Genomic DNA, 24,719 nt, shown 5'->3' on the forward strand with positions numbered 1-24,719 from the left:
GGATATGGGGACATGGGACAGGGGGATATGGGGACATGGGGACAGACATGGGGACAGGGGAACATGGGGATATGGGGACAGGGGGATATGGGGTCAGGGGGATGGGGGGGACATGGGGATATGGGGACATGGGATATGGGGACATGGGGATATAGGACAGGGGGACATGGGGACATGGGGATATGGGGACAGGGGTATATGGGGACAGGGGGACATGGGGACAAGGGGACATGGGAATGGGGGGACAGGGGGACAGGAGGACATGGGGACAGGGGGATATGGGGACAGGGGGACATGGGGACATGGGATAGGGGGACAGGGGAACATGGGGACATGGGATATGGGGACAGGGGGACAGACAGGGGACAGGGGGACATGGGGACAGAGAGACAGGGGGATATGGGGACAGGGGGATATGGGGACAGGAGGACGGGTGGACAGGGGGACATGGAAATGGGGGGACATGGGGACAGGGGGATAAGGGGACATGGGGACAGAGGGATATGGGGACAGGGGGACATGGGGACAGGGGAGTTCAGGGGGGTGGGGGATTTGGGGTTCGGGGGTTCAGGGGGTTCTGGCTTTGGGGTCCCCATTGTCCCCACTGTCCCCATTGTCCCCACTGTCCCCATTGTCCCCAGGACGTCACCAAGCGCCTGTCCCTTCCGGCCGACCCGCGACTGCCCGAGGGGGGACCCGGGGCCCTGAGCCGCCGCCTGCGCCGCGTCTCGCTGGTGCGTCCCAGTATAGACCAGTATAAACCAGTATGGACCGGTATAAACCGGTATGGACCAGTATAGACCACTATGGACCAGTATAGACCAGTATGGAGCGGTAGGCACTCACCGCGACCCCCCCAGGGTCCCCACTGTCCCCTCTGGGGGTGGCACCTCGGCTGCCACCTGCGCAGTGTCTCCCCAGTGCATACCAGTATAAACCAGTATAGACCAGTATAAACTAGTATGGACTAGTATAGACCAGTATAAACCAGTATGGACCAGTATGGAGCGGTAGGAACTCACAGTGACCCCCCAGGGTCCCCACTGTCCCCTCTGGGGGTGACACCCAGTATAAACCAGCATGGCCCAGTATGAACCAGTAAGACCCAGTATGAACCAGTAGGGCCCAGTATAAACCAGTAAGATCCAGTATAAACTAGTAGGACCCCATATGAACTAGTAAGATCCAGTATGAACCAGTAAGTAAACCAGTAAGACCCAATATGAACCAGTAAGACCTAGTATGAACCAGTAACACCCAGTATAAACTAGTGGGGACCAGTATGAACCAGTAAGACCCAGTATGAACCAGTAGGGACCGGTATGAACCAGTAACACCCAGTATGTACCAGTAAGACCCAGTATGAACCAGTAGGGACCAGTATGAACCAGTAACACCCAGTATAAACCAGTAGGGCTCAGTATGAACCAGTAAGACCCAGTATGAACTGGTAGGATCCAGTATGAACCAGTAAGACCCAGTATAAACCAGTAGGGCTCAATATGAACCAGTAAGACCCAGTATGAACTGGTAGGATCCAGTATGAACCAGTAAGACCCAGTATAAACCAGTAGGGCTCAGTATGAACCAGTAACACCCAGTATGAACTGGTAGGATCCAGTATGAACCAGTAAGACCCAGCATGAACCAGTAGGGCCCAGTATGAACCAGTAACACCCAGTATGAACCAGTAAGTCCTGGTATAAACCAGTAGGGTCCAGTATGAACCAGTAGGGCCCAGTATGAACCAGTAACACCCAGTATGAACCAGTAAGACCCATTATGAACCAGTAGGACCCAGTATGAACCAGTAACACCCAGTATGAACCAGTAGGGCCCAGTATGAACCAGTAAGACCCAGTATGAACCAGTAGGGCCCAGTATGAACCAGTAAGACCCAGTATGAACCAGTAAGTCCCGGTATAAACCAGTAGGGTCCAGTATGAACCAGTAACACCCAGTATAAACCAGTAGGGCCCAGTACGAACTAGTAAGACCCAGTATAAACCAGTAAGGACCAGTATGAACCAGTGAGACACAAGAGGGGGTGTGGGCAGCCCCCAGTGCTCCCAGTAACCGTGTCCCCGTGTCCCCAGTCTGAGATCGGCTTCGGCAAGATGGAGACCTACGTCAAACTGGACAAACTGGGAGAGGTGAGGGGTCCCTGTCCCCCTGTCTGTCCCCCTGTCTGTCCCCCTGTCTGTCCCCCTGTCTGTCCCCCTGTCTGTCCCCCTGTCCCCCTGCCCCATATCCCAATATCCCCATGTCCCCCTGTCCCCATGTCCCCCTGTCTGTCCCCATATCCCCCTGTCCCTATGTCCCCCTGTCCCCTTGTCCCCCTGTCTGTCCCCCTGTCCCCATATCCCCATTGTCCCCATGTCCCCCTGTCTGTCCCATGTCCCCCTGTCTGTCCCATGTCCCCCTGTCTGTCCCCATGTCCCCATGTCCCCATGTCCCCATATCCCCCTGTCTGTCCCCCTGTCTCCATGTCCCCATGTCCCCATATCCCCCTGTCTGTCCCCCTGTCCCCATGTCCCCATGTCCCCCTGCCCCATATCCCAATATCCCCATGTCCCCCTGTCCCCATGTCCCCCTGTCCCCCTGTCCCCATGTTCCCCTGCCCAATATCCCTCTGTCCCCCTGTCTGTCCCCTTGTCCCCCTGTCTGTCCCCTTGTCCTCCTGTCCCCATGTCCTCCTGTCCCCATGTCCCCCTGTCCCCATATCCCCATATCCCCCTGTCCCCATGTCCCCCTGTCCCCATATCCCAGTATCCCCATGTCCCCTTGTCTGTCCCCATGTCTCCCTGTCTGTCCCCCTGTCCCACGTCCGTCTGTCCGTCCAGGGCACGTACGCCACGGTGTACAAGGGCCGCTCCAAACTGACCGAGAACCTGGTGGCGCTGAAGGAGATTCGGCTGGAGCAGGAGGAGGGGGCGCCCTGCACCGCCATCAGAGAGGGTGACGGGGACACCATGGGGACAGACTGGGGACATGGGGACAGACAGGGGACAGGGGGACAGACAGGGGACATGGGGACATGGGGACAGACTGGGGGATATGGGACAGATAGGGGGATATGGGGATGGAGGCACAGGGGGACATGGGGACAGGGGGATATGGGGACAGGGGGACGTGAGGACAGACAGGGGGACAAGGGGATATGGGGACATGGGGATATGGGGACAGGGGGACATGGGGACAAGGGGACATGGGGATATGGGGACAGACAGGGGGAGAGGGGGACATGGGGACAAGGGGACATGGGGACATGGGTACAGGGGGATATGGGGACAGACAGGGGGACAAGGGGATATGGGGACATGGGGACAGACATGGGGACATGGGGATATGGGATATGGGGACGTGGGACAGACAGGGGGACATGGGGACAAGGGGACAGAGGGACATGGGGATGTGGGGACGGGGACAGGGGGATATGGGGACAGACAGGGGGACATGGGGACAGGGGGATATGGGGACAGGGGGACAGAGGGACAGGGGGACATGGGGACAGGGGGACATGGGGATATGGGGACAGACAGGGGGACATGGGGAATATAGGACATGGGGATATGGGGACAGGGGGACATGGGGATATGGGACATGGGGACAGACAGGGGGACATGGGGACAGGGGGACATGGGGATATGGGACATGGGGACAGACAGGGGGACATGGGGACAGGGGGACAGGGGGATATAGGACATGGGGATATGGGGACAGGGGGACATGGGGATATGGGACATGGGGACAGACAGGGGGACATGGGGACAAGGGGACATGGGGACAAGGGGATATGGGGACAGACAGGGGGACATGGGGACGTGGGGACAGACAGGGGGACAAGGGGATATGGGGACATGGGGATATGGGGACAGACAGGGGAACATGGGGACAGGGGGACATGGGGATATGGGACATGGGCACAGACAGGGGGACATGGGGACAGGGGGACAGGGGGACATGGGGACAGGGGACATGGGGCAGTTTTGGGGTGACCCCGCTGTCCCCCCAGTGTCTCTGCTGCGGGATCTCAAACACGCCAACGTGGTGACGCTGCACGACATCGTGCACACGCCCCGCAGCCTCACGCTGGTCTTCGAGTACCTGGTGGGACCCCAAAACCCCCCCCGAACCCCAACATACACCCCCCGACCCCCCCGAACCCCAACACACAGCACTGAGCCCCCCGAACCCCAAAATACACCCCTGAGCCCCCCAAACCCCAACATACAGCACTGACCCCCCTGAACCCCAACATACAGCACTGACCCCCCTGAACCCCAAAATACACCCCTGGATCCCAACATAAAGCACTGACCCCCCTGAACCCGAACATACAGCACTGACCCCCCTGAACCCCAAAATACACCCCTGGACCCCAACATAAAGCACTGACCCCCCTGAACCCCAACACACAGCACTGACCCCCCTGAACCCCAAAACTGAGCCCTGAACCCCAACATACAGCACTGAGCCCCCTGAACCCCAAAACTGAGCCCCCCTGAACCCCAAAACTGAGCCCTGAACCCCAACATACAGCACTGAGCCCCCCGAACCCCAACATACAGCACTGAGCCCCAACATATAGCACTGACCCCCCTGAACCCCAAAACTGAGCCCCCCTGAACCCCAAAATACACCCCTGGACCCCCCCGAACCCCAACACACAGCACTGAGCCCCCCTGAACCCCAACATACACCCTTGAGGCCCCCGAACCCCAACATACAGCACCGAACCCCAAAACTGAGCCCTGGGACCCCCTTGAACCCCAAAACTGAGCCCTGAACCCCAACATACAGCACTGAGCCCCCTGAACCCCAAAACTGAGCCCTGAACCCCAAAACTGAGCCCTGGGGCCCCCATGAACCCTAAAAGTGAGCCCTGAACCCCAAAACTGAGCCCCAAACCCCAACATACAGCACTGACCCCCCTGAACCCCAAAACTGAGCCCTGGGACCCCAAAACTGAGCCTTGGGACCCCCTTGAACCCCAAAACTGAGCTCTGGACCCCAATATACAGCACTGACCCCCCTGAACCCCAAAACCCCCAAGTCCTCCCCAAATTCCCCCTGGGACCCCCAAATCCCCCCTGGGACCCCCTCCCCCCCCCCCCAGGACCCCCAAACCCCCCTGGGACCCCCAACCCCCCCCTTGGGACCCCCAAATCCCCCTTGGGACCCCCAAATACCCCCTGGGACCCCCAAACCCCCCCTGGGACCCCCAAACCCCCCTTGGGACCCCCAAACTCCCCCCAATTCCCCCCAGGACCCCCAAACCACTAGGACCCCCAACTCCACTTGGGACCCCCAAATCCCCCCCCAGGACCCCCAAATCCCCCCTGGGACCCCCAAATCCCCCCCAGCACCCCCACTGTGCCCCCCAGGACCGGGACCTCAAGCAGTACCTGGATGAATGCGGCAGCGTCATCAGCATGCACAACGTCACGGTGAGTGTGCAACGGGCGTGCAAGGGCCGTGCAAGGGGTGACATGAGTGTGCAAGGGGGGGGGGTTGTGCACAGGGGGTCATCATTGTGCACAGTGTCATGGTGAGTGTGCAATGGGGGGAAATGAGTGTGCAAGGGGTGTGCAATAAGTGTGCAAGGGGGTGACCTGAGTGTGCAAGGGGTGACATGAGTGCAAGGGGTGAAATGAGTGTGCAAGGGGGGGTGTGTGCATGGGGGGTTGTCAGTGTGCACAATGTCATGGTGAGTGTGCAACGGGCGTGCAAGGGGCGTGCAAGGGGTGACATGAGTGTGCAAGGAGGTGAAATGAGTGTGCAAGGGGTGACATGAGTGTGCAAGGGGGGGTGTGTTCATGGGAGGTCGTCAATGTGCACAATGTCATGGTGAGTGTGCAGTGGGTGTGCAAGGGGGTGAAATGAGTGTGCAAGGGGGTGTGTGTGCATGGGGGGTCATCAGTGTGCACAACGTCACAGTGAGTGCAATGAGTGTGCAAGGGGGTGAAATGAGTGTGCAAAGGGGCGAGTGTGCACAGGGGTCATCATATGCACAATGTCATGGTGAGTGTGCAACAGGTGTGCAAGGGGGATGAAACACGTGTGTGTGCGCATATGGGGGGTCATCGGTGTGCACTATGTCATGGTAAGTGTGAAATGAGTGTGCAAGGGGGGTGTGTGCACATGGGGGGTTATCATATATCATATGCACAATGTCATGGTGAGGGTGCAATAGCTGTGCAATGAGTGTGCAAGGGGTGACACGAGTGTGCAAGGGGTGTGCGAGGCGGGGTGTGTGTGCACGGGGGGGTCATCAGTGTGCATGATGTCATGGTGAGTGTGCAATGGGTGTGCAAGGGGGGGAAATGAGTGTGCAAGGGGTTAAATGAGTGTGCAATGAGTGTGCAAGAGGGGTCATAAGCATGCACAATGTCACAGTGAGTGTGCAATGAGTGTGCAGGGGGGGTGTGTGTGCACGGGGGGTTGTCAGTGTGCACAATGTCACGGTGAGTGTACAACGAGTGTGCAAGGGGGGTAAAATGGCCCATTTTTGGGGCAAAAACCCCCATTTTTGGGTCAGTTCTTCCCATTCCATCTGCTCTGGGGTCTCTTTGATTTTGGGGCACATTTTTGGGCTAAAATCACCCAATTTTGGGGCAAAATCGCCCATTTTTGGGGCAGTTGTTCCCATCCATCTGCTCCAGGGTCTCTTTGGTTCTGGGGCCAATTTGGGGCTGATTTTTGGGCTAAAATCCCCCATTTTTGGATCATTTGTTCCCATCCATCTGCTCTGGTGTCTCTTGGGTTCTGGGGCCGATTTGGGGCTGATTTTTGGGGTAAAACAGCCCGTTTTTGGGTCAGTTGTTCCTGTTCCAGCTGCTCCGGGGTCTCTCGTTCTGTCACCGTCACAAAGTTCTGCACCGGGACCTCAAACCCCAGAATTTGTTGCTCAGTCGCCGCGGGGACCTCAAATTGGCCGATTTCGGTGAGTTTCACCCCAAAATCCCCCCCCAGCCCCCATTTCCCCCCCCCAGTTTTGCCCAATTTCCCCCCATTTCACCCCAATTTCCCCCCGTTCCCAGGCCTGGCCCGTGCCAAGTCCATCCCCAGCAAGACGTACTCGAGCGAGGTGGTGACGCTGTGGTACCGCCCCCCCGACGTGCTGCTGGGCTGCACCGAGTACTCCACGCACATCGACATGTGGTGAGACCCTCGCACCAGCGTTTGCACCAGGACCTCGCACAAGGGCCGGGGGGGTTTGTACTGGGGCTGGGGTGGTGCCCAGGGGTCTTGCACGTGGACTGCAGGTTAGTAAGAGGCTCTAGATGGGGGTTATGGGGGGCTCTTGCACAAGGGTGTTGCACCAGGACCTTACACGAGGACTGGGGGGGGTTCACAGGGGGGCTGGGATGTTACCCAGGGGTCTTGCACGTGGACTGCAGGTTCCTATGGGGCTCTACATGGGGTTAAAAGGGGGCTCTTGCACGAGGATCTTGCACCAGGACCTGGCACGAGGGCCGGGGGGGAGTCATAGTGGGGCTGGGATGGTGCTCAGGGGTCTTGCACGTAGACTGCAGGTTCCGATGGGGCCATAGAGGGCGATTATTGGGGGCTCTTGCACGAGGATCTTGCACCAGGACCTCGTACAAGAGCTCGGAGGGGGTTCACAGGGGGACTGGGATGAGTCCCAGGGGTCTTGCACGTGGACTGCAGGTTCCTATGGGTCTATAGAGGGGGATTATTGGGGGCTCTTGCACGAGGATCTTGCACCAGGACTTTGCACGAGGGCCGGGGGGGAGTCATAGGGTGGCTGGGATGGTGCCCAGGGGTCTTGCACGTGAACTGCAGGTTCCTATGGGGCTCTACATGGGGTTGCAAGGGGGCTCTTGCACAAGGATCTTGCACCAGGACCTTGCACAAGCGCTGGGGTGGGTTCACAGGGCAGCTGGGATGGTGCCCAGGGGTCTTGCACGTGGACTGCAGATTCCTATGGGGCTAAAGAGGGGGATTATGGGGTCTCTTGCACGAGGATCTTGCACCAGGACCTTGCACAAGGGCTGGGGTAGGGTCACAGGAGTACTGGGATGTTACCCAGGGGTCTTGCACGGAGACTGCAGGTTCCTAAGGGCCTGTAGTGGGGGTTATGGGGGGCTCTTGCACGAGGATCTTGCACCAGGACCTTGCACAAGGGCTGAGGGGGTTCACAGGGGTGCCTGGATGGTGCCCAGGGGTCTTGCACGTGAACTGCAGGTTCCTATGGGGCTCTACATGGGGTTACAAGGGGGCTCTTGCACGAGGATCTTGCACCAGGACCTTGCACAAGGGCTGGGGGGGGTTCACAGGGGGGCTGGGATGGTGCCCAGGGGTCTTGTACGTGGACTGCAGATTCCTATGGGGCTAAAGAGGGGGATTATGGAGGGCTCTTGCACGAGGATGTTGCACCAGGACCTTGCACAAGGGCTGGGGTAGGGTCACAGGAGTGCTGGGATGTTACCCAGGGGTCTTGCACGGAGACTGCAGGTTCCTAAGGGCCTGTAGTGGGGGTTATGGGGGGCTCTTGCACGAGGATCTTGCACCAGGACCTTGCACAAGGGCTGGGGGGGGTTCACAGGGGGGCTGGGATGGTGCCCAGGGGTCTTGCACGTGGACTGCGGGTTCCTATGGGGCTCTAGGGGGGAGTCACATGGGGGCTCTTGTGCAGGGGGGTCGGCTGCATCTTCTCGGAGATGGTGACGGGGCGGCCGCTGTTTCCCGGCTCCTCGGTGCCCGAGCAGCTGCGCTTCATCTTCCAGGCGCTGGGTGAGAATGGGGCGAAAAACGGCATTTTGGGGTAAATTGGGGTGGAAAACGGGTGGTTTGGGGTGGAAAACGGGTGGTTTGGGTACATTTGGGGTGTCAGTGTATATGGGGTGTCAGGGTGTGTCTATAGGGGTGTCAGTGTCTATAGGTGTGTGGGTGTATATGGGGTGTCAGTGTCTATAGTCTGTAGGTGTGTCAGTGTCTATAGGGTGCCAGTGTCTCTAGTCTATAGGTGTGTAGGTGTATCTATAGGGTGTCAGTGTCTATAGGGTGTCAGTGTGTCTATAGGGTGTCAGTGTCTATAGTCTATAGGAGTGTCAGTGTCTATAGGGTGTCAGTGTGTATAGTCTATAGGAGTGTCAGTGTCTATAGGTGTGTGGGTGTATCTATAGGTGTGTCAGTGTGTCTATAGGGGTGTCAGTGTCTATAGGGGTGTCAGTGTCTATAGGTGTGTCAGTGTCTCTATAGGTGTGTCAATGTTTCTATAGGGGTGTCAGTGTGTCTATAGGAGTGTCAGTGTGTCTATAGGGTGTCAGTGTGTCTATAGGGTGTCAGTGTGTGTATAGGGTGTCAGTGTGTTTATAGGGTGTCAGTGTATCTATAGGGGTGTCAGTGTGTCTATAGGGTGTGTCAGTGTCCATAGGGTGTCAGTGTATCTATAGGTGTGTTAGTGTGTCTATACGGTGTCAGTGTGTTTATAGGGTGTCAGTGTCTCTATAGGTGTGTCAGTGTCTCTATTGGGGTGTCAGTGTGTCTATAGGTGTGTCAGTGTCTATAGGGTGTCAGTGTGTCTATAGGGTGTCCAGTGTCTATAGGTGTGTGGGTGTGTCTATAGGGTGTCAGTGTGTATAGAGTGTTAGTGTCTATAATCTATAGGTGTGCGGGTGTGTCTATAGGTGTGTGGGTGTGTCTATAGGGGTGTCAGTGTCTATAGGTGTGTCAGTGTCTCTATAGGTGTGTCAGTGTTTCTATAGGGGTGTCACTGTGTCTATAGGAGTGTCAGTGTCTATACGGTGTCAGTGTGTCTATAGGGTGTCAGTGTGTCTATACGGTGTCAGTGTGTTTATAGGGTGTCAATGTATCTATAGGGGCGTTAGTGTGTCTATAGGGTGTGTCTATAGGTGTGTCAGTGTCCATAGGGTGTCAGTGTATCTATAGGTGTGTCAGTGTGTCTATACGGTGTCAGTGTGTTTATAGGGTGTCAGTGTGTCTATAGGTGTGTCAGTGTCTATAGGGTGTCAGTGTATCTATAGGAGTGTCAGTGTGTCTATAGGGTGTGTCTATAGGTGTGTCAGTGTCCATAGGGTGTCAGTGTGTCTATAGGGTGTTCAGTGTCTATAGGTGTGCGGGTGTGTCTATACTGTGTGAGTGTCTATAGGGTGTCAGTGTGTCTATAGGGGTGTCAGTGTGTCTATAGGATGTCAGTGTCTATATAGGGTGTGTCTATATAGGGTGTCAGTGGCTATAGTTTATAGGTGTGTGGGTGTGTCTATAGACTGTGGGTGTGTCTATAGGCTGTGGGTGTGTCTATAGGGTGTGTCTATAGGCTGTGGGTGTGTCTATAGGTGTGTGGGTGTGTCTATAGGCTGTGGGTGTGTCTATAGGGTGTGTCTATAGGCTGTGGGTGTGTCTATAGGTGTGTGGGTGTGTCTATAGGCTGTGGGTGTGTCTATAGGTGCTTGGGTGTATCTATAGGTGTGGGGGTGTGTCTATAGGCTGTGGGTGTGTCTATAGGCTGTGAGTGTGTCTATAGGATGTGTCTATAGGCTGTGGGTGTGTCTATAGGTATGTGGGTGTATCTATAGGGTGCCAGTGTCTATAGTCTATAGGTGTGTGGGTGTGCCTATAGGTGCGGGGGTGTGTCTATAGGCTGTGGGTGTGTCTATAGGGTGTGTCTATAGGTGTGTGGGTGTGTCTATAGGCTGTGGGTGCGTCTATAGGTATGTGGGTGTATCTATAGGGTGCCAGTGTCTATAATCTATAGGTGCGGGGGTGTGTCTATAGGCTGTGGGTGTGTCTATAGGCTGTGGGTGTGTCTATAGGGTGTGTCTATAGGCTGTGGGTGTGTCTATAGGTGCTTGGGTGTGTCTATAGGTGCGGGGGTGTGTCTATAGGCTGTGGGTGTGTCTATAGGGTGTCAGTGTCTATAGGTGTGTGGGTGTGTCTATAGGTGTGTGGGTGTGTCTATAGGCTGTGGGTGTGTCTATAGGGATGTGGGTGTATCTATAGGGTGCCAGTGTCTATAATCTATAGGTGTGTGGGTGTGTCTATAGGCTGTGGGTGTGTCTATAGGGTGTGTCTATAGGTGTGTGGGTGTGTCTATAGGCTGTGGGTGCGTCTATAGGTATGTGGGTGTATCTATAGGGTGCCAGTGTCTATAATCTATAGGTGCGGGGGTGTGTCTATAGCCTGTGGGTGTGTCTATAGGGTGTGTCTATAGGCTGTGGGTGTGTCTATAGGGTGTCAGTGTCTAGTGGTGTGTGGGTGTGTCTATAGGTGCGGGGGTGTGTCTATAGGCTGTGGGTGTGTCTATAGGGTGTGTCTATAGGCTGTGGGTGTGTCTATAGGTATGTGGGTGTATCTATAGGGTGCCAGTGTCTATAATCTAAAGGTGCGGGGGTGTGTCTATAGGCTGTGGGTGTGTCTATAGGGTGTGTCTATAGGCTGTGGGTGTGTCTATAGGTGCGGGGGTGTGTCTATAGGCTGTGGGTGTATCTATAGGGTGCCAGTGTCTATAGTCTATAGGTGTGTGGGTGTGCCTATAGGTGCGGGGGTGTGTCTATAGGCTGTGGGTGTGTCTATAGGGTGTGTCTATAGGTGTGTGGGTGTGTCTATAGGCTGTGGGTGTGTCTATAGGTATGTGGGTGTGTCTATAGGGTGCCAGTGTCTATAGTCTATAGGTGTGTGGGTGTGCCTATAGGTGCGGGGGTGTGTCTATAGGCTGTGGGTGTGTCTATAGGGTGTGTCTATAGGTGTGTGGGTGTGTCTATAGGCTGTGGGTGTGTCTATAGGTATGTGGGTGTATCTATAGGGTGCCAGTGTCTATAATCTATAGATGTGGGGGTGTGTCTATAGGCTGTGGGTGTGTCTATAGGGTGTGTCTATAGGTGTGTGGGTGTGTCTATAGGCTGTGGGTGTGTCTATAGGTATGTGGGTGTATCTATAGGGTGCCAGTGTCTATAATCTATAGGTGCGGGGGTGTGTCTGTAGGCTGTGGGTGTGTCTATAGGGTGTGTCTATAGGTGTGTGGGTGTGTCTATAGGCTGTGTGTGCGTCTATAGGTATGTGGGTGTATCTATAGAGTGCCAGTGTCTATAATCTATAGGTGCGGGGGTGTGTCTATAGGCTGTGGGTGTGTCTATAGGTGTGTGGGTGTGTCTATAGGCTGTGGGTGTGTCTATAGGTGCTTGGGTGTGTCTATAGGCTGTGGGTGTGTCTATAGGCTGTGGGTGTGTCTATAGGTGTGTGGGTGTGTCTATAGGCTGTGGGTGTGTCTATAGGTGCTTGGATGTGTCTATAGGTGTGGGGGTGTGTCTATAGGCTGTGGGTGTGTCTATAGACTGTGAGTGTGTCTATAGGATGTGTCTATAGGCTGTGGGTGTGTCTATAGGTATGTGGGTGTATCTATAGGGTGCCACTGTGTATAGTCTATAGGTGTGTGGGTGTGCCTATAGGTGCGGGGGTGTGTCTATAGGCTGTGGGTGTGTCTATAGGGTGTGTCCATAGGTGTGTGGGTGTGTCTATAGGCTGTGGGTGTGTCTATAGGTATGTGGGTGTATCTATAGGGTGCCAGTGTCTATAATCTATAGGTGCGGGGGTGTGTCTATAGGCTGTGGGTGTGTCTGTAGGCTGTGGGTGTGTCTATAGGGTGTGTCTATAGGCTGTGGGTGTGTCTATAGGTGCTTGGGTGTGTCTATAGGTGCGAGGGTGTGTCTATAGGCTGTGGGTGTGTCTATAGGGTGTCAGTGTCTATAGGTGTGTGGGTGTGTCTATAGGTGGGGGGTGTGTCTATAGGCTGTGGGTGTGTCTATAGGGTGTGTCTATAGGCTGTGGGTGTGTCTATAGGGATGTGGGTGTATCTATAGGGTGCCAGTGTCTATAATCTAAAGGTGCGGGGGTGTGTCTATAGGCTGTGGGTGTGTCTATAGCTGCTTGGATGTGTCTATAGGTGCGGGGGTGTGTCTATAGGCTGTGGGTGTATCTATAGGGTGCCAGTGTCTATAGTCTATAGGTGTGTGGGTGTGCCTATAGGTGCGGGGGTGTGTCTATAGGCTGTGGGTGTGTCTATAGGGTGTGTCTATAGGTGTGTGGGTGTGTCTATAGGCTGTGGGTGTGTCTATAGGTATGTGGGTGTATCTATAGGGTGCCAGTGTCTATAATCTATAGATGTGGGGGTGTGTCTGTAGGCTGTGGGTGTGTCTATAGGGTGTGTCTATAGGTGTGTGGGTGTGTCTATAGGCTGTGGGTGCGTCTATAGGTATGTGGGTGTATCTATAGGGTGCCAGTGTCTATAATCTATAGGTGCGGGGGTGTGTCTATAGGCTGTGGGTGTGTCTATAGGGTGTGTCTATAGGTGTGTGGGTGTGTCTATAGGCTGTGGGTGCGTCTATAGGTATGTGGGTGTATCTATAGGGTGCCAGTGTCTATAATCTATAGGTGCGGGGGTGTGTCTATAGGCTGTGGGTGTGTCTATAGGGTGTGTCTATAGGCTGTGGGTGTGTCTATAGGGTGTGTCTATAGGCTGTGGGTGTGTGTGAGGTGCAGGCGGGCTGTGATTGGTTGGCAGGCACCCCGTCCGAGTCGTCCTGGCCCGGGATTGGCTCCAACCCCGAGTTCCGCAGCCACCGCTTCCCGCCCTACCCGCCCGGGGGGCTGCGCCAGCACAGCAGGTACGGCTGGCTGTCCATCCGTCTGTCCGTCCGTCTGTCCGTCCATCCGTGTGTCCATCCATCCATCCATCCACCCATCCATGCGTCTGTGTGTCCATCCGTCCATCCATCCATCCATCCGTCCATCCATCCATCCGTGTGTCCATCCATCCATGTGTCTGTGTGTCCATCTGTCCATCCATCCATCCATCTGTCCATCTGTCTGTCCATCCATCCATCCATCTGTGTGTCTGTCCATCCATCCGTCCATCCATCCATCCATCCGTCTATCTGTCTGTCCATCCATCTATCTATCCATCTGTGTGTCTGTCCATCCATCCATCCATCCATCCATCCATCTGTGTGTCTGTCCATCCATCCATCCATCCATCCATCTGTCCATCCATCCATCTGTGTGTCTGTCCATCCATCCATCCATCCATCCATCTGTCCATCTGTCTGTCCATCCATCCATCCATCCATCTGTCCATCCATCCGTCTGTCCATCCATCCATCCATCTGTGTGTCCATCCATCCATCCATCTGTCCATTTGTCCATCCATCCGTCCATCCATCTATCCATCTGTCCATCCATCTATCTGTCCATCCATCCATCCATCTGTCCATCTGTCCATCCATCCATCCATCCATCCGTTTGTCCATCCATCCATCCATCCGTCTGTCCATCCATCCATCCATCCATCTGTCCATCCATCCATCCGTGTGTCTGTCCATCCATCCATCCATCTGTCCATGTGTCTGTCCATCCATCCATCCATCTGTCTGTCCATCCATCTATCCGTGTGTCCATCCATCCATCTGTCCATCCATCCATCCATCCATCTGTCCATCTGTCTGTCCGTCCATCCATCCATCTGTGTGTCTGTCCATCCATCCATCCATCTATCTGTCTGTCCATCCATCCATCCATCTGTCCATCTGTCCATCCATCCATCCATCCATCTGTCCATCTGTCTGTCCATCCATCCATACGTGTGTCCATCCATCCATCCATCCATCCATCTGTCCATCCATCTATCCATCTGTCCATCCATCCTTCTGTCCATCCGTCCACCCATCCATCCGTGTGTCTGTGTGTCCACCCATCATCCATCCATCCGTCTGTCCCTCCATCCATGTGTCTGGATGTCCATCCATCCATCTGTCTGTCCATCCATCCATCTGTGTGTCCATCTGTCTGTCCACCCACCCACCCACCCACCCATCAATCTGTGCATCTGTCCATTCACCCACCCACCCACGTGTCTGTGTGTCCGTGTGTCCATCCCCAATACCGGGGATGGGGGTCGGGGGGGCTGGGGCAGCACAGTGTCTTTGTCCGTCCATCTGTCCGTCTGTCCATCCGTGTGTCCGTCCGTCCGTCCGCGTGCCCCTGACCCCTCCCCTCCCCGCCCCCCCCCCCCCAGGCTGGACCCCGTGGGCACCAACCTGCTGGAGCAGCTGCTGCAGGTGAGGGACGAGAAGCCCCGCCCCCCTCCCCTCCACAAGCCCCGCCCCCTCCATCCTGGCCCCGCCCACCCCCCCAGCCCCACCCACATCCCCAAGCTCCGCCCCCACAGCCCCGAGCCCCAATCCATTCCCAGCCCCGCCCACCACCCCAAACCCCACCTCATCACTGGCCCCGCCCACAGACCAAGCCACGCCCCCAGAGAAGCCCCGCCTACCGCCCCAAGCTCCGCCCCCTCCACACCAGCCGCCCCCCCACCCCCAAGCTCTGGCTCTGCCCACCACCCAAGCTCCGCCCCCTCCATCCTGGCCCCGCCCACCCACAAGCCCCACCCACAGCCCCAAGCTCCGCCCCCACAGCCCCGAGCCCCAATCCATTCCCAGCCCCGCTCACCACCCCAAACCCCACCCCATCACTGGCCCCGCCCACCGACCACGCCACGCCCACCGACCAAGCCCCGCCCCCTCGCCAGCCCCGCCCACCGCCCCAAGCTCCGCCCATCCCCCCAAACTCCACCCCATCCCTGGCCCCACCCCCAGCCCCAAGCTCCTCCCCCAGCCCCAGCTCAACCACCACAAGCCCCGCCCCCCTCCACCCTGGCCCCGCCCCAAGCCCCAAGCCCCGCCCCCTCCACCGCCCCAAGCCCCGCCCACCACCCCAAGCTCCTCCTCCAGCCCCAGCCCAACCACCACAAGCCCCGCCCCCCTCCACACTGACCCCGCCCACCACACCAAGCTCCACCCACCACCCCAAGCCCCACCTACCACCACAAGCCCCACCCACCACCCAAGCTCCGCCCCTTTACTCACCACCCTCCACCCCCCCTCCCTGCACTATAGTGCTTTCCTGTGGCCACGCCCCCTTCCCCAATGGGCGGGGCTTCCCCAATGGGCGGGGCATCCCCAATGGGCGGGGCAACCCCACAGTGGGCGGGACAACCCAGGTGGGCGTGGCTTCCCTACGGGGGGGGGGGTTCTCGGTGGGTGGGGCTTCCCTAATGGGTGGAGCTCCCCCCCCCTCCCCAGCATGGGTGATAGTGGGAGGGGGCGGGGTCTGTGAGGCCACGCCCATCGGGGGGCGTGTCCCCTTGGCTGGTGGGCGTGTCCTGACGGTGGGCGGGGCAGTTCGAGGGGCGGCGCCGGGTGGGCGCGGCCGAGGCCATGGGGCACCCGTTCTTCAGCTGCCTGGGGCCGCGCGTGGCCGCCCTGCCCGACAGTGAGTGAGACGGACGGACGGACACGGGGACAGGGGGACGGACAGGGGGACATGGGGACATGGGGACGGACACGGGGATATGGGGACAGGGGGACACGGGGATATGGGGACAGACGGTGGGACATAGGGATATGGGGACAGGGGGATATGGGGACATGGGGACAGACATGGGGACATGAGGACATGGGGGTATGGGGACAGGGGGACATGGAGACAGGGGGACATGGGGACAGATGGGGGGACATGGGGATATGGGGACAGACAGGAGGACATGGGGTCAGAGGGATATGGGGACAGACAGGAGGACATGGGGACAAGGGGAAATAGGGACAGGGGGACATGGGGACAAGGAGACAGGGGGACATGTGGACAGGAGGACATGGGATATGGGGATATAGGGACAGGGGGACATGGGGACAGACACGGGGACAGGGGGATATGGGGATATGGGGACAGGGGGACAGACAGGGGGACATGGGGACAGGGGGATATGGGGACAGACAGGGGGACAGGGGGATATGGGGACAGGGGAACAGGGGGACATGGGGACAGACAGGGGGACATGGGGACATGGCGATATGGAGACATAGGGACATGGGGACAGGGGGACAGGGGGACGTGGACAGACAGGGGGACATGGGAACAAGGGGAAATAGAGACAGGGGGACATGGGGACAGACAGGGGGACAGGGGAACACGGGGATATGGGGACATGGGGACAGACAGGGGGACAGGGGGATATGGGGACATGAGGACAGGGGGACAGGGGGATATGGGGACAGACGGGGGGACAGGGGGATATGGGGACAGGGGACAGACAGGGGGACAGGGGGATATGTGGGGACTGGGGGACAGGGGAAGAAGGGGACAGGGGGACATGTGGACATGGGGACATGGGATATGGGGACAGGGGGACATGAGGACAGACAGGGGGACAGGGGGATATGGAGATATGGGGACAGACATGGGGACAGACAGGGGGACAAGGGGATATGGGGGGGGACAAGCAGGACAATGGGGCCAAAAGAACAAGGACAAGGGGGTGGCGATTCCAATGGGCGGGGCCTATGGGAGGGGGTGGGTGGAGCTTGGGGGGGCGGGGCTTGGAGTGGGCGGGTCGGGGGGGCGGGGCTTTGATGGGACAAGGGGTGGGGATTCAAATGGGCGGGGCCTGGAGGGGCGGGGCCAATGGGAAGGGGCTGGGGGTGGGGCTACGGTGGACAAAGGGGCGGGGCCAGGTCTGAGGGGGCGGGGTTTGAGGGGACATTGGCTACGGGTTAAAGTGGGCGGGGCTTGGGGTGGGCGGGGCTTCATGGCAGTTCAAAGGGGCGGGGCCTGGAGGGGGGATGGGTGGAGCTTTGCAAGGGGTGGGGCTTTGATTGGGCGGGGGGCGTGGCTACGAGGGGGTGGGGCTTAAAATGGGCAGGGCCTTATGGAGGGGCTGGTTCTGGGGGCTGTGTGGGGGGGGGTTACTTTAATGGGCGGGGCTTGTGTGTTGGCCCCGCCCCCTTAGGCGAAGCCCCGCCCCCCCCCCCCCGCAGCCATGTCCATCTTCGCACTGAAGGAGATTCAGCTCCAGCAAGAGGCTCCGCCCCCAAGCCCCGCCCCCCCCGGTCAGCACCTCCCCCCCCCCCCCCCCACCCCCCCTCAATATTGGGACCCCCCCCCCAAAATCTTGGGACACCCCAAAATCCCCCAATTGCCCCCAGATTCAACCCCCCCCCCCCCCCCCATCGTTATTATGGGATGTTCCAAACACTGGGGATCCCCCCATTAAAATTGGGACCCCCCCCAAAATTGGGACCCCCCCCCCCCAAATTGGGACCCCCCCCCAAAAAATATGGGGACACCCCCAGAATGTGAGACCCCCCCAAATAATATGGGGACACCCCCAAAATTATGGTGACACCCCCAAAATGTGAGACCCCCCCCCCAAAAATCTTGGGACACCCCAAAATCCCCCAATTGCCCCCAAATTCAACCACCCCCCCCCCCCCAATTATCATTATGGGATGTTCCAAACACTGGGGATCCCCCCATTAAAATTGGGACCCCCTCCCAAAATTGGGACCCCCCCCCAAAATTGGGACCCCCCCCCCCTAAATTGGGGACCCCCCCCAAATCCACCCCCCATCAAATTGGGATGATCCACCCCCCCCCCCCAAAATCTGGGGACACCCCAAAAACTGGAAACCTCCTCCCCCCCCAAATTTGGGGACCCCCCCCTATAATATTTGGGGTGTCCCCCCCCATGATTTTGGGGTGACCCCCCCCCCCCCCATTTTTCTCTGCAGCTTCTTCCTCGTTCCAGGTGCTCGACACCGAATTCTGACACTGGGAGGTGAGAATGGGGGTGACCCCCCCCCCAAAATTTGGGGTGACCCCACCCCCAAATTGGGGACCCCCCCTATGGGTCCCTTAGAATTATGGAGCCCCCCAAAAAATGGGGGAATAGGGCTCAAAACAGGAGAAATGGGCCAAAAATGGGGGGCCCCCCCCAATAATGGGGACCCCCCCCCAAATAATGGGGACACCCCCAAAATAATGGGGAACCCCCCCAAAAAAATGGGGAACTCCCCAAAATAATGGGGACCCCCCCAAAAAATAAGGGGTGATTCATTAAATGGGGGGGACCCCAAAATAAGGGGGTTCCCCCCCAAAAATAGGGGGAGGCCCCCCCAAAATAGAGGGACCCCCAATATGAGGGGGACCCCAAAATAAAGGGGGACCCCCAAAATAGGGGGACCCCAAAATAAGGGGGTTCTCTCCCCCAAAAATAGGGGGAGGCCCCCCCAAAATAGAGGGACCCCCAATATGGGGGGACCCCAAAATAAGGGGGGACCCCGAAAATAGAGGGACCCCAAACATAGGGGGTTCCCTCCCCCAAAAATAGGGGGGGGCCCCCCCAAAATAGAGGGATCCCCAATATGGGGGGACCCCAAAATAAAGGGGGGACCCCCAAAATAGAGGGACCCCAAAATAAGGAGATTCCCACCCCCCAAAATAAAGGGGGGACCCCCAAAATAGAGGGACCTCCAATATGGGGGGGACCCCAAAATAAGGGGGGACCCCCAAAATAGGGGGACCCCAAAATAAGGGGGTTCCCACCCCCCAAAATAAAGGGGGGACCCCCAAAATAGAGGGACCTCCAATATGAGAGGGACCCCAAAATAAGGGGGGACCCCCAAAATAGGGGGACCCCAAAATAAGGGGGTTCCCCCCCCCAAAAATAGGGGGGTACCCCCAAAATAGAGGGACCCCAATATGAGGGGGACCCCAAAATAAGGGGGGACCCCCAAAATAGAGGGACCCCCAATATGGGGGGGACCCCAAAATAAAGGGGGACCCCCAAAATAGGGGGACCCCAAAATAAGGGGGTTCCCACCCCCCAAAATAGGGGGGGCCCCCCCAAAATAGAGCCCCATATGGGGTTCAATGGGGGGGGTCCCCAATTTTGGGGTGTCTCCCCCTTATTCCTGTTATCTCCCCACAGCCCCCGGATTCGCTGCTGGGACCCCCCCAAAATATATGGGGGGGGGTGGGGGGAGACACCCCCAAACTGGGCCGGACCACTCGAGAACATGGGGGGGGATCCCCCCCAAATTAGGGGGGGGGGGCCCCCAAATCACCCCCCCCCCCCCCCCCAAGATTCAATTCCCCCCCCCCCCTATTTTTTGGGGGGGGGGGTCACCCCCATTTTGGGGTCGTTTCCCACCCCCACCCCCCCCCCTTGCACTATTGTGGCCCCTCCCACCGGGGGGGCGGGGCTTAGAGGGGGGGCGGGGCCACCTGGGGGCGTGTCCTCTTTACTCCCCCCCCCCCCCAATAGCTCAGGATTGGCCCCTCCCCCCCCCCCCCCGCGGGCTCCCATTGGTCCCGTGTACATATGTAAATAAGGGGGCGGGGTTTTCTATGCAGCGCGCGCTCGACCCCGCCCCCTCCACCCCCCCCACCCCCCCCCCCCCCCGCAGAAATGACGTCATGGGGTGGGGGGGCGGGGCCGCGGCGCTCGGGCTGTTTCCGACCATTAAAGCCTCCGAGGGACCCAGGCGTCCGGGTGACCTCGTGTGACCCCCCCGGGGGGGGGGAGGGGGCGGGGCATGGGGGGGGTGGGCGGGGCTTCCTGCACCGGGCTTTGATTGGCTGAGAGAGGAGAGACGCGAGGGGCGGGGCCACTGATCCCTGAAGCTCCGCCCCTTTCACCCCATTGGTCCTCCAGGGGGCGGGGCCAACGATCCCTGAAGCTCCGCCCCTTTCACCCCATTGGTCCGCGAGGGGGCGGGGCCGCAATTAAAGGCGCCAATCGCCCCATTTTTAACCATTTTGGCCCAAATTTGCCCCAAAACTGAGACGCGTCACAAAAATCTTTAATCAGGTGTTTTAAGAGATGGATTCGAGCCCAAAATGTGGGGCAGGTGTGGGGCACTTATGGGGCACATATGGGGTACATATGGGGCACATGTGGGGCACATATGGGCAGTTGTGGGGCAGATACGGGGGGTAGATATGGGGCAGTTGTGGGGCAAATATGGGGCAGATGTGGGGAACATATGGTGCACATATGGGGCAGATGTAGGGCACATATGGGGCAGTTATGGGGCAGATATGGGGGACAGATGTGGGCCACATATGGGGCAGATATGGGGCAGTTGTGGGGTAGATATGGGGCAGTTGTGGGCCAGATGTGGGGCAGATATGGGGCAGTTGTGGGGCCACTTAGGGGGCCAACTGTGGGGCAGTTGGGTGGGTGTGAGGCCACTTGTGGGGCTGGTTGTGGGGCCACTTGTGGGGCACTTGTGGGGCTGGTCCTGCCCTGATTGTGGGGCAGCTATGGGGCAGCTATGGGGCAGTTATGGGGCAGTTATGAGGCGGTTATGGGGCACTTAAGGGCTGGTATGGGGCAGTTATGGGGCAGCTATGGGGCAGCTATGGGGCTCGGGGGGGCGGGAGCAGCTCACAGGCCAAGGCCTGTTCCAGCTGGGGGAGGGGACAGCGACCCACACATTGACCCACATATTGACCCACACATTGACCCACATCCCCCATTGTGACCCACACATTGACCCACATCCCGACCCACACATTGACCCATACATTGACCCACACACTGACCCACACATTGACCCACACATTGACCCACACACTGACCCACACATTGACCCATACATTGACCCACATATTGACCCACACACTGACCCACACATTGACCCACATCCCCCATTGTGACCCACACATTGACCCACATCCCGACCCACACATTGACCCATACATTGACCCACATATTGACCCACACATTGACCCACATCCCCCATTGTGACCCACACATTGACCCACATCCCGACCCACACACTGACCCACATATTGACCCACACATTGACCCACACACTGACCCACACATTGACCCATACATTGACCCACATATTGACCCACACACTGACCCACACATTGACCCACATATTGACCCACACATTGACCCACATCCCCCATTGTGACCCACACATTGACCCACATCCCGACCCACACATTGACCCATACATTGACCCACATATTGACCCACACATTGACCCACATCCCCCATTGTGACCCACACATTGACCCACATCCCAACGCACACACTGACCCACATATTGACCTACACATTGACCCACACATTGACCCACATATTGACCCACACATTGACCCACATCCCCAATTGTGGCCCACACATTGACCCACACATTGACCCACACACTGACCCACACATTGACCCACATCCCGACCCACACATTGACCCACACACGGGCACGGGACATCAGCCCCATGGAGACATGGGGACAAGGGGTCCCTCCCGAACTCCTGGGTCCCTTCCCGAACGCCTGGGTCCCCTGAGATCCACTAGCTCACCCCCTCCCCTCTCCCGGACGCCTGGGTCCCTCTCGAACTCCTGGGTCCCCTACAGATGCTTAGGGAGGAGAGTGTGGGGGGGCGACCCGGACGCCTGGGTCCCTCTCGAACGCCTGGGTCCCCCCCGAATGCCTGGGTCCCCTGAGGGCCACCAGCTCCCCCCTCCCCTCCCTCCCCGGACGCCTGGGTCCCCCCCCGGACGCCTGGGTCCCTCCGGCTGTAGCTGAGCAGCGGGATTATCCCCTCCCCCCACCCCCAATAATCCGGCATCTGGGGGGGGAGGGGGGGGGATTAGGGCCCCCCCCCTTAATTCCCGACCCCCCCCTTAATTAACAGCTGCTTTTAATTGGGGGGGGCTGGGGGATTATGGGAGTTCGGCTCAAATAAGTGAGGGGGGGACCCAGGCGTCCGGGAAGGACCCAGGAGTTCAGGAAGGGGGGAGGAGGGACCCAGGCGTCCGGGCCCCCCCTCCCCCCCATTCTATCCCCTAAGCATCTGGAAGGGACCCAGGCGTCCGGCTCCCCCCCCCCACCCCCTATCCCCTAAGCATCTGGCTCTCAGGGGACCCAGGCGTTCGGGAGGGGACCCAGGCGTCCGGGCCACCCCCCCCCCCCCCCCTTCCCACTCTATCCCCTAAGCATCTGGAGGGGACCCAGGCGTTCGGGAGGGGGGGAGGGGGGGAGGGAGGGGGGGAGAGAGGAGGGGGGAGCTGGTGGCTCTCAGGGGACCCAGGCATTCGGGAGGGGACCCAGGCGTTCGGGAAAGGACCCAGGCGTCCGGGAGGGACCCAGGTGAGTGGGACAGGGGGGTCCCAGGCGTTCGGGAGGGGACCCAGGCGTTCGGGAAGGGACCCAGGTGTTCGGGAGGGGACCCAGGAGTTCGGGAGGGGACCCAGGTGTTCGGGAGGGGACCCAGGAGTTCGGGAGGGGACCCAGGTGTTCGGGAGGGGACCCAGGCGTCCGGGAGGGACCCAGGCATTCGGGAGGGGACCCAGGTGAGCGGGAAGGGACCCAGGCATTCGGGAGGGGACCCAGGCGTTCAGGAAGGGACCCAGGCATTCGGGAGGGGACCCAGGCGTTCAGGAAGGGACCCAGGCGTTCGGGAGGGGACCCAGGCATTCGGGAGGGGACCCAGGCGTCCGGGAGGGGGGACCCAGGCATCCGGGTGACCCCCAAGTCCTCAACCTTATCCTATAGGGGGACCCATAGAGTTCCCCCCACCTCACATTGGGTGCTCCCCTCATTGGGTTCCCACCCCATAGAGTGTCCCCCATTGATTCCCCATTGGGTTCCCACCCCCATTGGGTCCCCCCATTGAGTTCCCACCCCCATTGGGTCCCCCTATTGACTCCCCATTGGGTTCCCACCCCCATTGGGTCCCCCCATTGACTCCCCATTGGGTTCCCACCCCCATTGGGTCCCCCCATTGATTCCCCATTAGGTTCCCACCCCATAGCTTCTCCCCCATTGATTCCCCGTTGGGTTCCCACCCCCATTGGGTCCCCCCATTGAGTTCCCCATTGGGTTCCCACCCCATAGAGTGTCACCCATTGAGTTCCCCATTGGGTTCCCACTCCCATTGGGTCCCCCCATTGAGATCCCACCCCCATTGGGTTCCCACCCCATTGAGTTCCCCATTGGGTTCCCACCCACATTGGGTCCCCCCATTGAGTTCCTCATTGGGTTCCCACCCCCATTGGGTCCCCCCATTGATTCCCCATTGGGTTCCCACCCCATAGCTTCTCCCCCATTGATTCCTCATTGGGTTCCCACCCCATAACTTCTCCCCTATTGAGTTGCCCATTGGGTTCCCACCTCCATTGGGTTCCCCCATTGAGTTCCCCATTGGGTCCCCACCTCAATTGGGTCCCCATTGGGTTCCCACCCCCATAGGGTGCCCCCCATTGAGTTCCCACCCCATAGAGTGACCCCCCATTGATTCCCCATTGGGTTCCCACCCCCATTGGGTCCCTCCATTGATTCCCCATTGGGTTCCCACCCCCATTGGGTCCCCCCATTGACTCCCCATTGAGTTCCCACCCCTATTGGGTCCCCCCATTGAGTTCCCCATTGGGTCCCCCACCCCCATTGGGTCCCCCATTGAGTTCCCCATTGGGTTCCCACCCCCACTGGGTCCCCCCATTGACTCCCCATTGAGTTCCCACCCCTATTGGGTCCCCCCATTGAGTTCCCCATTGGGTTCCCACCCACATTGGGTCCCCCATTGAGTTCCCCATTGAGTTCCCACTCCCATTGGGTCCCCCCATTGAGTTCCCCATTGAGTTCCCACCCCCATTGGGTCCCCCCATTGAGTTCCCCATTGGGTTCCCACCCCCATTGGGTCCCCCCATTGATTCCCCATTGGGTTCCCACCCCATAGCTTCTCCCCCATTGATTCCTCATTGGGTTCCCACCCCATAACTTCTCCCCTATTGAGTTGCCCATTGGGTTCCCACCCCCATTGGGTTCCCCCATTGAGTTCCCCATTGGGTCCCCACCTCAATTGGGTCCCCATTGGGTTCCCAC

At 58.4% G+C, this 24,719-nt stretch overlaps 1 protein-coding gene across 3 annotated transcripts in view; it reads left to right on the forward strand.

Annotated features, from left to right (window-relative positions):
- LOC308051350 (cyclin-dependent kinase 16-like) overlaps positions 1-20,182 on the forward strand; it is a 26,459-nt gene extending 6,277 nt beyond the window's left edge. Inside the window, exons 4-17 of one of the 3 annotated variants that reach the window (XM_080361727.1) lie at positions 642-734; positions 2,097-2,153; positions 2,844-2,958; positions 4,016-4,110; positions 5,388-5,450; positions 6,823-6,946; positions 7,044-7,164; positions 8,663-8,760; positions 13,547-13,649; positions 15,056-15,098; positions 16,221-16,311; positions 17,853-17,924; positions 18,606-18,652; positions 19,805-20,182. In XM_080361727.1, the coding sequence (XP_080217853.1) occupies positions 642-734; positions 2,097-2,153; positions 2,844-2,958; positions 4,016-4,110; positions 5,388-5,450; positions 6,823-6,946; positions 7,044-7,164; positions 8,663-8,760; positions 13,547-13,649; positions 15,056-15,098; positions 16,221-16,311; positions 17,853-17,924; positions 18,606-18,643 (1,113 nt within the window). In that variant the 3' untranslated portion in view covers positions 18,644-18,652; positions 19,805-20,182. The remainder of the gene's footprint in view (positions 1-641; positions 735-2,096; positions 2,154-2,843; positions 2,959-4,015; positions 4,111-5,387; positions 5,451-6,822; positions 6,947-7,043; positions 7,165-8,662; positions 8,761-13,546; positions 13,650-15,055; positions 15,099-16,220; positions 16,312-17,852; positions 17,925-18,605; positions 18,653-19,804) is intronic. The other 2 variants (XM_080361728.1, XM_080361729.1) reach the window with 2 other exon arrangements.
- The last annotated feature ends 4,537 nt before the right edge of the window (positions 20,183-24,719 follow it).

This window comes from Nesoenas mayeri, assembly GCF_963082525.1.
Source record: "Nesoenas mayeri genome assembly, chromosome: 38".
Taxonomy (NCBI): Eukaryota; Metazoa; Chordata; class Aves; order Columbiformes; family Columbidae; genus Nesoenas; species Nesoenas mayeri.